Source organism: Apis florea, unplaced genomic scaffold (assembly GCF_048593485.1).
Source record: "Apis florea isolate Af1SG1 unplaced genomic scaffold, ASM4859348v1 contig_2201_pilon, whole genome shotgun sequence".
NCBI classification, from domain to species: domain Eukaryota; kingdom Metazoa; phylum Arthropoda; class Insecta; order Hymenoptera; family Apidae; genus Apis; species Apis florea.
Window position 1 is genome coordinate 1,995,475 of NW_028256542.1, and position 15,162 is coordinate 2,010,636.

Sequence of the window (15,162 nt, forward strand, 5' to 3'; positions counted from 1 at the left end):
ATCAAAAAATTTTTAATTGTACAACGATCTTCAAGTACAAAGTTTATTAAAACAAATTCCTCGCTCTCGAGATGCACATTCACTTGAAAACCACCAAGTACAATCAAAAGAATAGTAAGCACCCAAGGAATGAGAAACGGTAGATATATATACTCGAATGAAGAGCAGCAAAAATTATTGCCTCGATGAGAGACCCTTTACCCGGTCAAGCCGATAAAAATAGCGAAAAAAAAACTCATGTTAAAAGAGAAACGTTGAAAGTTCAAAATGTGTCTTTATTTTGTTGCGTAATCGATATACTTCGTCTGACAATAAAACTCAGCGACATCGAATTGGAGCTACATTGCCGTTTTACGTCGGCGACACACCATCGTGACGAGTCGTCGACCGATATTCCCTCGAAGAGGATCTACTGCGGCGAGTCCTCCTCGTCCTCGGGCATCCTCTTCCCAAGCCCGAAATGATATCTCTGGCTGAGCATGTCGTTCGGTCTCTTCGAGCCTAGCGGCTGCCCACCGCTGTAATGCACCGCCCTCTTCCCTAATCCGAAGCTGTAAGGCTGCCTTCCCCGTTTCTCCTCGAGAAAGTCGTCCGTGTTCTCTTGGGAATGGAACGCGGGATTGTCGACGGGAAGGTAATCCAGGTTCAGTCTGAGGGGGTAGTCCGTGTTGTCGTTCCGTTTCCCCAGGCCGAAATTGTATTGTCTTCGTTTCCCAAGGCCGAAGGAGTAGTCGCGCCCTCTCTGGAATAATAGAATGTTTCGAGAATGGAGAATAGGACAAGAAAATGCGATGGAAAATTTAAATCGAAGAAAACTCGTGAGAAGAAGATATATATATATATATAGTTTCAAATCGATACTTCAAAGGATTTGACTTTTGAATCAGTTTCAGAGTCTTTGGTGTGCAACTAAGACCGTTATAAGGGAATATTTTTCCAGAAATAAACACATCTGTTACGCAGCCCGGCTTAAAACTCGTTTAAATCGTATTAAAATTAAGAAAACTTTAAACCGCTATAACTCGGAAGATAGCGACTTTTTCGCGATGGGTGGCAGGTCGTTAGAAGCGCGGATCCTTCCCCTTTAAAACGCTTTTTGATTTATCTCGATACGACTTCCGGTTGCCGAGATATCGTCGTGTAAAGGAAAGGGTAATTTTCGATGGTTTATTATCCTCGTCCTTGTTGTTTACTCGGACCTCTCGCTCGCGCCTCGTCTCACCGACCTATCCCAAACTCCAGACAAGTGTCAGACGCGATTCCTGGAAAAAGCGTAGTACGCATTTCTAGGAAAAATATGTAGGTCACTGGGTCGCGGGCCCATTCATAATTTTTACCTTATAGGCGTCGAGCGGTAGAAACTTTGAATCCTCGTATCTCGACAACGGATTGAGATATCGGGATAAATCAAAAAGGAGATTCAATGGGATGATTTCCTCTATTTTTCGAGTGGGTTTCGATGACAAAATTCTTGGTCTCTTTTCACGATTTTTTACACGAAAATTCGAAATTTTATGATCTAATATATATATATATATAGAAATTGAAATTTAATTTGATCTTTTTTATATTCGCATAGCACAAATAATATATAAATATACAAATATACATTGTTTTAACAGAAAAAGAAAAATATTAAAAATTAGAGTAAATTATTGATCGTATGTTTTCAGGTTTTGAGAATCATTATGCTTCCTGTTGCTTGAATCGCTGTGGATATAATAAGGAGATTTTAATAATCGTGATATTCTCACCTTGTTATCATTAGTATCGATCCAACGCTTTCCAATACCAAAGTTGTAGACGGGTAGCCTCTTATACTCGGAAACGTAAGTGTACGCTCTCTTTTCAGGCACAGTATCGTCGAACGCCATAGGATTCAACATATTGTTATAATGTTGAAGATTCATAGACGAGGCTGGTGTTTCTTCCATGGCTAAGGCCGACCTTCCCACCATCCCAACGAAATAGAGGAAAGCCAAGCTCGATGTCAGAACGCTTGTCCTGGTCCTCATTCTGAGCTTTGCCTATTTTTTAAGCCTGATTTCAAAAAAAAAAAAAAAAAGAAAAATTCGTAATTGATCGATCGTGATTGAAAACGATAGTTTAAAATTGAATTCTCAGAGTTGGCGGACGGATAATTTTATTCGTGCAGGGAGAAACATTTTGATTTCGAAGCAAATCTGTTTCCAGATTTCGAATTGAGTTGGAAAATGTCGCGATGAATAGCGAGTGACACGGATCCTCGAAAATTGCTTTTCCACGTATCTAATTTATCAAGGATTTGTGGCTTTCCTAGCTCGAATCGAGTTTCATACTTCTGCCAATATTGTGCTGTTTCGTTCGAAAATTTTTGATTATTAAATTACTAATTCCATTAATTTTATTACCATATTCTATATCTCATATTAAAATCGTACTTTAATAAAAAAAAAAAAAAAAGAAGTAATAATCTATAATATATTTTCAAAAACATTTTATCCTTTCAATGACAATACTGTTCTAACGTATTAATTAATGATAAACAAATTGTTTGATTCAAATTTATCATTCCTGATTCTTTTTATTCAATCCTTTATTATAAGCCATGATGATTTTATTTAAAAAATTCTAAACGATTGCTTGCGACTTAAACGAGGAAAGGAAAAAGCAAGAATATTTGTAAAATTTCTTCTCCCCACGAAATGTTCGATCATCATATTTTGTATCCAAGATTTTTGATTCTCAGAATTTCGGTTTATCGTTGGATACCGAGATTGTTGGCTCGTGAAAATTTCAGTGGCGACATTTACCGTTTCATTTCTGCGAGAAATTAAATCGGCCTCGATTTAAAGTGGCAATTCCGCGTGAGGGAAAAGGGCAACACGAGGGGAAATGGAATATACGCTTTCCAGAGCTCATCTCGTTTAATTTGCAGGATTTACAATCGTTTCGCGGTTGTTGAAAGAATACTTGGATATCCGGATGAATCGCGAAGAAATGTTAATGTTCAACCACATTGCGCTTTCCAATTTGTGATCTTTTTTTTCGAGAGATAAAAGATAAAAAGAGAAAAGAAAAAAAAATAATTGTCTGGTGTAATGTAGAATCGAACGAAGATTTTTAAAGATTTGATTGAAATCCAATGAATTCTATTTACAAAGAAATTTAAGTTAAATGAAATTAATGGAGAATGATGATGATATATAATTATATAAAATAATTATAAAATAATTATTCCATTGCAAAAGATCAACAATATATTTGTAATTTTAGAGTTTCACATTTGTGAAACTGTAAGGATTAATAAAAATTAATATAAAGAGCAGTAGAGAATTGCTTAAAAATTAATTTATAATTTTCCAACTAATTACTTCTTCAAATTGCACTTCTTCAACAGTTTTCAATAATAAAGGATCTGAATTGGTCTTAATATAAGAGAAAAAAATCGATAACCAAATTTCAGAAATGGAAAATCTTACGAGGAATACCAATTGAAAGAAGAAACCTGATCAAAATTGACATCAAGAAATTTTCGTGGAAACGAAATCTTGGAGAAAATTTTGCAGATAAAATGGCCGAAAAAAACTTCCAAATTAAGAAACTTTCCAACGCATCGATCATCATAATTCAATAAATTTAATTCCCTTGAAATTGAATCCTATGATACAGTCTTCAAACTTATCTTTGCAACAGGTGTTTCGATGCTTGGCCATCCGTTGGATTTAATTTTTAATTTACACCTGTATTTTTATTGCAATATCTTGTTCGTTGCAGGAAGTTCGTTCCTTCGCGTTAATTTGCCCGAGCAAATCTAACTTTGCGATCTCCCCGGACTGAAGACGCGCAGAAAAGAAGAAGGAAGAGGAGAGGAAGAGGAGGAGGGGGGAAAAAGGAGAAGAGGAGGAAATTTTTCAAATAAAATTGCAAATTTCTTTGAATAATTACCTTCTTCCGTCTATTAAAGTTTTTCTATAGCTCTTGGACGACAAGCAGGTTAAGAATTTGGGGTCATTGGACGTCGAGAGGATGTCGAGAGGAGGAAGGGGAGAGAGATAGGACGAGTTATCCGGTTAGATTTGGTCGATCACGTGTCTTGTATCGTGGTGTGTTATCGATTTATTCAGTCGCTTTGAGCCAGCACCAACACCACGTGCACGTTGCGTGACTGGCTTGTTTTATTTTTTGAGAATATTTTTTTCTTCTCTTTTTTTTTTTTTTTTGCGATTTATGGACGAAATGGAATTCGCAAGTGAACTTAACTTTAATTAAAAAATAATTGCATTGACTTTGTTTCGCGTGTTTAATACGATGAACGTTTTTCGAATTTAAAAATTAAATATCCAAAGAAGGAAAACTTTTGCTATTTTCAGAAAAATTAAACGAATAAAAGTGTAAATGTAATTTTTAATCATTTCAAAAAAAAAAATCATTCACATCTCTTTTAATTAAATTAAGAAATAAATATTATCTGAAACATTCCTCAACAAAATCGTTGTTATTGTCGATTTAAAATATTTCCTGCGATTTATTCTAAACGAATCGCATAAGCTTGTTTCATTTCCACATATCATCACAGATTAAGTTCGCACCGGTAACGAAGTAGATGATTATCAACATGTATGCAAACAAATAACTGGATCGATAACGAAAGAGTAATACGAAATACGTCTGATACAAGGTTAATTCAATTATTGTTCGAAAAACGTTTTGAGTGACGGCCGACGAAAATTCTATTGAAAAGCTTCGATTAATTGCGGATATTCGATGATGCAAAATTGTGATTGTGATTTCAGCATTTCGTTTTTTATTTTTTTTTTTTTTTGTAATTTTAATATATTTTATTATCCGTCATTTTTGTTGGTAGTTGTTTCTTTAAAGATTTTCAGCGATTTAATTTCGAGAATTTGTGGAATTTCTTTATTATTTTTTTTTTTTTGAGAATAATTTTCTCGTACAGTTATTTTGTTTATTCAGTTTTTTTTTATTAATTGTAGAATTATTTTCCGACTCTTTCTTGAGTTATTCTTGACTATACAACTATTTTATCAAAATGTTTCTTCAAATAACAATCTTCTTTTCACTCTCTTCAATCTTCTTTTCTAAGATTTATATATATATATATATATTTTTCTAAGGAAAATCTCATATTCAAACGACGATACGAATTTCGCTTCTCGTTATCGCAATAGAATTATTCAAATTAACTTTTCTAAAATTATGCAAAATTTACTTCTTTCTTTCTTATTCAAAAATATTCTCAATTCTCGTATTTTTTTTCAAAACATTTCCTATCTAATTCGTAAGTGTATCTTCTAATTCTTTTCAAAAAAATTTCAAAAAAACAATCCATCTCTTTATTCATCAATGAAAACTTCGGCAATAATAACACAATTTTGTTTCTTTCGTAAGCAAGAATACAACGTATTAAGATCATCATTCTCTGGGTAATTCGATGATTCGTGGGAACAAAATTGAAGCAAATATTATGAAAAATGGAGTGGCCATGGATTTTGGACAGGAAGTCATCCGCTATGATACGCTCTGCGACCGGAAATGGGATTAGGAGTGCATGCCTGATGGGGGCAAACCCATCGACGATTCGTTAATGAAATTTTAAGCTGTCTTTCGTTCAGAACCCTTGTTGATCGACTCCCACACACGTTTTCCCTCCTTAGCCTTGCCCTCTTCTTCCGGTTTAATGAGATTGGATGGTTGATGAAATGGACGAGCCATCCCTCGGGTATCCTTTGCAAGATTGGGCACAGTCGTTTTTAGATCGAAAATCTGATCTTTCTTTCTTTCTCGTGAATATTTTTGAAAATTCGTATCTCATCTTATCTATATATTTATAAAATTAGATCTCGTCCTTTGTCAATCCCTTTTTCACGAAGACTAAGTGAATTTTTTAATTCATTTTAGCGATTCATTTCATTCAGTTTCACGAGAGAGGAATTTTAAAATCCGTTAAAATCTGGATCAGAAAATTTAAGATTCGATGCCTTGCGGAATATCATATTATATTGCTCCGTTTCTCGATTTTCTTTTAGAAGTGGAAACGAAAGGGTCGAACGATCGGCGGAATGGCGAGAAAAGGTTGGAACGAGTTGTACAGCCACGATTACCATCAATCTCATCGACTGAACGTACACCAACTTATACCGGAAACGAGATTAACGTCACCTTTCCATATTCCTCGGGGGGGATGGAAAAACATCTCGCACGGCGTGAAATTAAATCTCGTCTGAGAGAATCTCATATCTTCTCCTGACTACTTTTCCAGCATTATACCAATTTCCGGCACGGCAAATACTTTTTTCTTTTCCGTGGAAAATCGTAACTGTGCTTGAATGTTTTATTCTTCTTAATTGCTGAAATTATTTAGTTCAAAAAAAAATTGTTAAGATTATTCATTGTTGAAATCGTTAATTATTATCTTTTAGTAATTTTAGAAGCACTGTAAAGCTTCGTTGGTAATGAAGGGATCAAATGAATACTCCAAGTTCGAAAGGGGTAAATGGCCGATGAATCATACGTGGGGAGAGGAGATCAAAGAAGAATAATTCATAAATCATAGCTGTGCAATCCGAACCTCGCTTTATACAGAACGTCATACAACGAAAAATAATAGAAATGAGAAAATTCGTATTTTTTAAAGATCTAACTTGATACCATTTCAACAAGGAGATTAAAAGAAAATGCAGAATGAAGAAACCAAGTTTTTTTTTAGACTTGTATGTAGAGATCCTTAATCAAAGGAAATTGCTGTTTTGCAAATATTGCAATACAATTAGCCCTCCATGAGATAAGATATTTGATATATTTAAACGAACAAGAAAAAAGGAAGAGAAAAGAAAGATGCGATATTTGATCGTGTAATGAGATTTTTACAGACTCTACCATGATCGATATAGCGCCATCATTGAAAATAATCCTTCATCCGTGAAATTCGTCGTCGATATAAGAGGACGATGCAACGAGGATTTTTATGAATTCTTCACGGTCCCATCCTTTCGTGTTATTCTCCTCTTCTGCTTTTCAGCTTGCTAAAGCACCAAGTTCTCGACGTAAAATTTACCGTCGAATCGATGTCGGCGTTAACTAGCTTTTGTCATTATAATTGTTCCCTTTTCTCTATCGTTCCGTGCTACGAAAATTTTCATTTTTCACACGTTTCACACGAAGATTTATTGGATTATGGAGTTTGAGATTTTTCTTCAATATTAATAATCATAATTTTTATTTATTTTTTTTTTATTCAAATCAAATTGGAAATTGAAATTCTTTACGTTAATTATTAGTTATTTAACTTGATATTCAATGATATTCAAATTTAAATTTTAATTATTATAAAAATTAATTTTCAATAAAGCTTTCATCTAAATACTGATATCAGTGTAAGGACAAGAAATTTAGAGAATATTATCGAAACATTGGAATCTTACTTTAGTTTTATCATTGCCTTCACTAGCTTCCTTTCTCGATGTCTCTGCTAGAAATTCAATACAATGAACACTGTTATGGCAGCGAATTTCCAAGCTAGTTGTAGCAGTAGTAGTAGTTCAAACACAAAACAGGAAGGTAAAGTATGGCTTCGTATTTGGAACTGTTTGTAGCCATAAATCGCTTCGTTGAATTGGGTCAGTCGTTGTTTAACGTATATTTATCGTGAGAAATTGGGCGTAAGAATGTGGAATATTAATATCGCTGGATCCATAGAAAAATACATAGTTCAGTGGACGAGAAGAAGGAAATGTCAATTCAGTTAAACTGGCCGATATTTTCGCGTGTGAAAGTATTAATTTGTATTCGATTCATTTTTGATGAAAAAGTTGTAACATTGTAAAATCGGGTTTAAAAAATTCAGATGGATTATTCGATTGATAAAAGAAAATTTCTTAAAACCATATTACAGTCATTTTGAAATTGTTATCATGTTTGCAAGAATTTTCATTTAAATAATTGTGATTAAAAAAATTTAAATTGTAGAAGAATTTAATTATTAAATCTACAAACAAAATAATTAGTTCTGAGATTATAAAATTTCAAAACTCATTCTCATATTATGCACTTTAAAATTATATAACTACAATTTCAGATTCTAAGTAAGAAAAAATCGACTCGATATATTCAAGAATCTCTTTCGATTGTTCGTCTCAAAGCCACGTGAAATTCTTTTTTTTATTATCTTGAAATAACCTTACAAAATCTGCCTGAATAATCATTTCTATCATCATGAGAACAAAGCAAACGGCTCATTTAAGGGGACATCGCGATTAAAATGAAAACGCAACGTGGCACCGAACAGAGAATTCTTATTGGACAGTTTCTAGATACTTGTGGGACTGATAGATTTTTCATGGAGGGCCGATTAGTCCACTTTCAGACTTCATGCAACCGAGATAAGCAATAGCAATCTGCAAACTACAAGCTACAAAAAGTCTGCTAATAACGCCGTTCTAATAACCTTGCCTGATCTGCGCAGTTTCAACCCCCTCCTACCCTTTCCACTCGTTTTTCATCGTTTGGAAAACAAAGACGAATATACCGTGTAAAACAAACATGTGTCACGAGGATTTTGTAATAACTGTGTCTTGCAATCATGTAAAAAAAAAAAAAAAAAAAAAAAATCGAGAATATTTAAATTCGGATATAATGTTATACACTTTACAAATTTTTGATATTTTAGAAAATTTTAGAATAACAATGAAAATATTTTTTTTTCTTTTACAATTTAATCAATTGAAGTTTAGATAAATTTCAATTTCCAAAAACATCTATAAATAAAATTGTTTAAACTATTATCAAAAAAAGAAGATATCTTCCTAGATTAATGTTATTCTAAAATGTAAAACTATTTTTAAGATGTAAAAGTGTTGCAAACAATTGATCCATTCCACTTGCTGTAATCGTTGATCTATACTACTTAAACTCTCTTCCATTCAAATTCCAATTCTCTTCCCAATTAATCCCCAACAAAAGAAAATAGATTTTGAGCTTGACTAACGATAGAGTCAATTCCCCTCAAGAAATAATTCATCTATTAAATCGTAATGAAGTATATTTAAAAGTCAAAACACGATTCGAGGTACAACATAATAAAATTCTCTATACATTCTCTTCACATCACGTTCGAGCAGAGTTAAACCAATATTTTGTTGTGAGATCTTGACAACTCGGACGACATAAAAGTTTTGCGTTTCAGACACGAGTTCTCGATTATTCCACAGTCATCGAGAGGGTTGTTCGAAAGAAGAGACGATTTCTTCTTGTTCGACAGCTAAAACTTGGATGGAACGAAAGTTTCGATATCAATTCTATTCTTCGTGAAAAAGATACTGGAAATACGAAGTTTTTTCCCTCGTACTCCTAGAGATAATTAAAAAATCTTATTTTAATCAAAGAGTTGTTTTGTATGTCGAGGATGAACGTTGCCTGATGATGAGTTTGCCAATATTTTATTTCTCATTTATTTATTTCTTTTCTCTTTTTCACTTTTTTTTTTTTTTTGCTAGTATTAATACGACATAAAGTAGGTATAAAAAAATTTTATCAATAAGAAACATGTTGAACGAGTATGTGTTTGAAAGATTCATTTTGCTTTGAAATGCGCATTTATCGAGATTAAACAAAAATAAAAATTAAAATGATAAGTTTCACGGTGACCTTTAAATTTTTTAATATCTTTTGATATAAAGGAAAAGATTTCGCATACGAATCGAGCAACGAAATGTCAGCGATTAAAAGTTTATTTAAATTTGTGTCTCTAAAATTTTATTACTTTAATTCGCTCTTTTTTTCTTTCGAATTTTTAATTGTAAATGGTCGAATTTAAAAGTATTTATTTAAAAATTATTAAAATAATAATTAAATAAACCTTGAGAATGTTTCGTTAGTGACTTTGAAATTTAAATCAATTTAAAATTTTTATTATTCAGAAATCATATTTTCTTCCATTTTTTTAAATTTTCAATAAATATATTCCTCTGATACATTTTTATATTCTATATTTTTAAATTGACCAATATGTTCTTTAATCAAATTATCCAAATTCGATAAATAAAATATTTTATTTCATATTTCCAAATCAATTAATCAACTTTCCAAAATCTAACGCAATTAAAAATCAAAGTCAATTTGTGAAACAGCTCGTAATTATTCGAAGGAAATAGTAATTTCAAATTATATTTTAGTTATCTACTTTCGTTAATTAAGAACTCTATTCTTTGAGTATAAAAATTTTCTTTTAATACGAATTGGATAGTTAATAAAAATTTCATCGTTATATCAAAGTTTTTCTGAACTAGTTCTGAGCTAGTTTTAAAAATTTTTAAACTACTACGAATTTAAGAAATTATAGAAGGATTCCAGGAAAATTGTCGTGCAAAAAACATTATTTAATATATTCCAAAAAAAACTTCAAAGTAACGAACGAACATTTAATAATACATATTTAAAATACATAAAATATATTAAATATCTGTTAATAAACAGATATTTACATTCGTTATAAAATAACATCTGTTATAAAAATATCTGAGTAACAAATTTCATACTTTGAACGATGATATGCAAATATAACAATTTAAAGAGGCCATGTTTGTTGTGGACATTTAAGTTTTTAAATTTCAATGAATTTTCAAAACTCGAATTTTATAATTATACGTAATAATATCGTGTCCACAGTACAGGATAACAGGAAATTTCAGGATAATTATAATAGAGATTTCCGGTTTGACAAACAATTTTTCCAACGATTAACCATTTCATACGCGACAGAAAAATATTTGTTGCGATTTACATTGGTTTCACTGTGTAAACATGCGAACTGAAGAAAATAGTTTCACAGAGAATAAATAATAAATGAGAGATCATTTCCACACTGACGATAATTAAGTTTTTAGAGAAATAGACGATGGAAGATAAGATAGATGGAAATTATCACAAAGATTATTATAGGTATTTTTTTTTGCAATCTATCTAACACAAAAAAATAATAAATAAAGAAAAACGAGAAATGTAATTTTTTATTTTTTACATATTAGAAAATTATATATAATTTTTTTGGAAAAGTTATCTTACATTCGTACATTTAATCAGATTGATTATTATATTTATATTTATATTCGTATGTTTAATCATGTTGATTATTTACATATTCATATATTCAATTCAATTTTCTTGGATTTTCTTTTCGTATGTATAATATAATTTATCTATTTTGTGCGTAATAATTAATTTATGTAAAATGTATAAAAAATAATATATTCTGGAATCTTAAATAAAATGCATCATCCTTTGAAAGTTACATATAGAAATTCTTTGAAATTACATTCTTTAATAAAGCATAATCGACGATCCATATAAAAATTATGACTTTAAAAAAGAATATTAATCACAACAATTAATTAAATAAATATTTAAGAACAGCACGTATTAAGAGCACGTGCTAAATGTCAAGAAAAGCACATGTTAAAATAACCCTTGATTCTATCGAGTTCTCTAGAGAAATTCTCGAAATTCTAGTACTAATAAGAAATTCCTTCGCGAGAACTTTGCGTTGTTTCATAATTTGGAAAAATTTAATCAATCAAAGTTAATTTAAAAGACTTATATACCTTTTTTTTAAATATTTTGTGCTACATAGTTATTATTATTATTATTATTATTATTATTATTATACGTGTATACAATATTTATATACGTATATATCCTTTTAACTTTTTCATTTCTTATTAATCATCAATAACATAACTTCGTGACAATTATAAAAAAAATCTCCTAATTATTTTTTGATTATTTTTCGTGTTCTTTTTTTTTTTTTTTCACAAGAATGTTCTTGTTCGAATTTCATTGAAATAAAAGAACAAGGTGGCAATATCACTCTTGTGACACGTAATTTGTCGTATCTTCGCAAAACTTTTCCGTTATCTCCTTTTTATAGTTGTTCCTTCGAACTTTCCCCTCGACCAATTTTCTTCATTTTCTTTTTCCTTTTCCTTTTTTCTCTTCGAAACGATTTTGTCCAAAGAAAATTGATAAAAGTGATGATGATTAATTGAGACAATAATGAAATAAACGAGGAAAGTATATTTCGATTCGTTATCTAGGATTTTATCTAAAATTTTAGATAAAAATGAGATTGAAATTTGGTTGATCGAGAAAAATGCAAAAGGAGACTTTTTTTTATTTGTAACCCTGACAAAACGCTCACCTGTTGCTCTGAAAGAAGGAAAATATTTTAAGTACTTAAGAAAGTTTTAATTAAGTTCGAAGCACGAATTCAATAAATTTTTCGAAGATAATTAAATTCGATTGTTCTCCTCTTAAATCGTCTTAATTATTTATTTTCTAGAATTTTAATGATTCTAATAATTAATTGATGATTATATGTTCTTACTCAAGAATTCTCATTCAAATATTACTATTATTATTATTATTAATAGATTAACTAATTAGAAAACTTATTTAACTGAATGAGATAATGAATGTTCTTCTTATATCTTACTGAATCTCCATCATTTTAATCTCCAATTTAGCTACGTCTAGCTACTTCTAATTTCATTTCAGAGCAATCGTCTATTTTCAATATCCATTTCAACTTTAATAATAATTTTCAACATTGGTATTAACTTTCTGTGGCAAAATCTGTGTACAAATGAATCCGATATTTGATTAAACAGAATGTAAAATAAAAAAATTTGATCAAACTCCGATCAAATATATTTATTTTTTTTAAATTTCTCAAGTTGTAAAAGCGTCGTTTTTAAACTAAATTTAATTAAAATTTAATTTCAAATTTAATTTTGATTAAAATATTCTTCTCGTAATATCTTTATTTATCAATTTTCACTGTTTATTTTAACATTCGTAATATTATTTGCAAATTTCTAATCCATTCTAAATCAAATAATAAACAATTATTAAAATATTCCAATTCTTAAAAAAGATTCAAATTTCTCAAATTATTCAAATGTATATCAATTGCCAATTCAAATCGAATTCTACACAAATTTCAGCAATTACATCTATAACTGTATCTTTCAATTAATTTTCCAACTATTAGAGCAACTTTTCCAAAAAAGATATAGGATGAAATTAATATGAAATTGATATCAAAGAGGACAGAGTTTAACTTTTTGCTTCCTACGCTGCTTAAAATAATTACAAGTCTGCTCTGCTATAATTAATGGGGAAATTACGAGTCGTCGAATATCTCAAAAGGTTTCTCGTCCATGGTATTATGGCATCTGCATTAAAGGAAGAACGCTTCTTAAAAATGTTGCAAAAACATCCCCGAAGACAGCTTCAATATTTCACCTTTGCTATTTGTTTGAAATATTCGCGCGTTAAGCAAAGAATATCAGAGTATAAATCCCCTTTACAACATCGCCTTCTTATTTATTACATGGAGGATCCTAATTGCATGGAACGAAAGTATCCTGTGGAATCCAATTAGGAAACCTCGAATTTTCAAGAATGCACACTATCGAAAAATTACAGACTATGTTTGATGAAAGTTTGATGAAAGAAACACAACGAAGGTTGTGGATTATTTTTTATTTTTTCTTTTTATTCCTTTGGATGCGTATCATTAGAGTTCAACACTCTTCTTTTTAACTTTTATTCATCGTTATTTATTGCCTTGTCGGTCATCAATCGTTTCGAATCGTGCGAAATTGTATTTCATCAATTTTTAAGTGTCTTTAAAAAGATATTCACAGTTATTGAATCCTAATAGAGGAAATTGCATTCTATCAACGTAAAATAAATAAGAGTAACTATATTATGAATCATAAGCTATAAATTAAGTTTGATATTTTTCATTTATAATTTTTATTCTAATTGTTTCTGGCAAAGATTAGATTTCTTTAATTCTTCAGAAAGGAAAAATTTATTACTAATCCAATTTAAATCTAATTACAAACAAAATTAATCAAAATATTATCATTTTATCTCTATTTTTCGAAATTACTTTTTAAATTTTTAAATCAACCCTTATCAAACTACCTTTAATCCCTTTACAACAAATTTTACAATTTATTATTATTATCTTCTTACAAAATTAACTATTTCTAATTAAACCACAAAAAATGAACTAACTAAATTCTTCAAAATCACTTCTTAGCATCTTTTTTAAAAATCAACTTGCATCAAACCAACTCCACCAAAATTTCACAATATCCTTTCACAAAATTAAATACTCTGATTAAACTTCTGAAAACGAAATCACTTCTTTCCAACCATTTTCAAACCAACCTCGTCAAATCATTTCAAATCTCATCTCACTAACTAAAAAAGAAACCAAAAAAAATCTTCAAACTCACCTCTTAATACCATTTTTACGAACCAACCTCCATCAAGAAACCGTCATAAAAACCTAACTCTTCCACCAACTTCACATCCTACAATCCTTCCTTCAAACAGCGTGTGATCACTTAACCAACTATAAATCCTCAAAAAAAAAAAAAAAAAAAAAAAAGGAAAATATCAATCCTCCCATCGATCCAACCCAAAAACGAAAAACGAATCCGCGAAATTCGACAAACAGACGTGTGTATATGTGTGTTTGTGCGAAGCTCACCTGTTGCTGAAGAATCGGCGACGTGTCGCGGCTCCCTCCGGGAATCGAACCGTTTTCACGTGGGTCACAATGCAAGGGTGTCGAGGCTCGTCTGATCGACGCCGAGCGTCGCGAGTTTGCTGTCTACGCGGGATATGGCGATCAAGGCATCGCGACGCCACCCTTTATACGCGTGTAACCCGCCTGTGTGCCGTGGGCCGCGCGTGTCGGCCACCCTCCCTCGCCCCTTCCCATTCTTCCCTCTTTGTTCCGCTTTCGAGCAACATCTTCTTCGTCTTTCTCGCGCGTGTCGTCGCGTGCGCATACGCGCGGGTCCCGCGATCGGCATTCAATTCTCCTTTCGTCGCGAGCCGTCTTCGAAGCCGGTGCGATGATAGTAGCTGCGCGCCGATATCTTATACATTCAGTTGTTTTTATTTGGATGATTTTTGTTTCGCCTTCGTTTGGGATCGTGGATTGATTTGTATGAATTTTGTCGAGAAAGTGTCGAGGAAGTTGTAGATTATGTTTGTTTCCTTTAATTTTGGATGATTGGTGTTTTTTTTTTTTTTTTTTTTTTTTAGGTTTGTGGAGAAAGTAGAGAATTGATTTGGATTTTG

At 31.2% G+C, this 15,162-nt stretch overlaps 1 protein-coding gene across 2 annotated transcripts; it reads right to left on the reverse strand.

Moving 5' to 3' along the window:
- Positions 1–254: 254 nt before the first annotated feature.
- On the reverse strand, positions 255–14,706 carry Apime-ASTA (allatostatin A). 2 transcript variants are annotated; one of them, XM_003691433.4, is made up of 3 exons: positions 14,564–14,706; positions 1,755–2,040; positions 255–742 (listed from the first exon to the last, which is right to left on the reverse strand). In XM_003691433.4, exons 2-3 carry the CDS (start codon positions 2,013–2,015, stop codon positions 410–412), a joined length of 594 nt encoding a protein of 197 aa, XP_003691481.1. In that variant the 5' UTR covers positions 2,016–2,040; positions 14,564–14,706; the 3' UTR covers positions 255–409. The 2 variants fall into 2 exon arrangements, with proteins under 2 accessions (XP_003691481.1, XP_086773394.1); XM_086917268.1 differs by lacking the exon at positions 14,564–14,706 and adding an exon at positions 7,425–7,475.
- Positions 14,707–15,162: the final 456 nt, after the last annotated feature.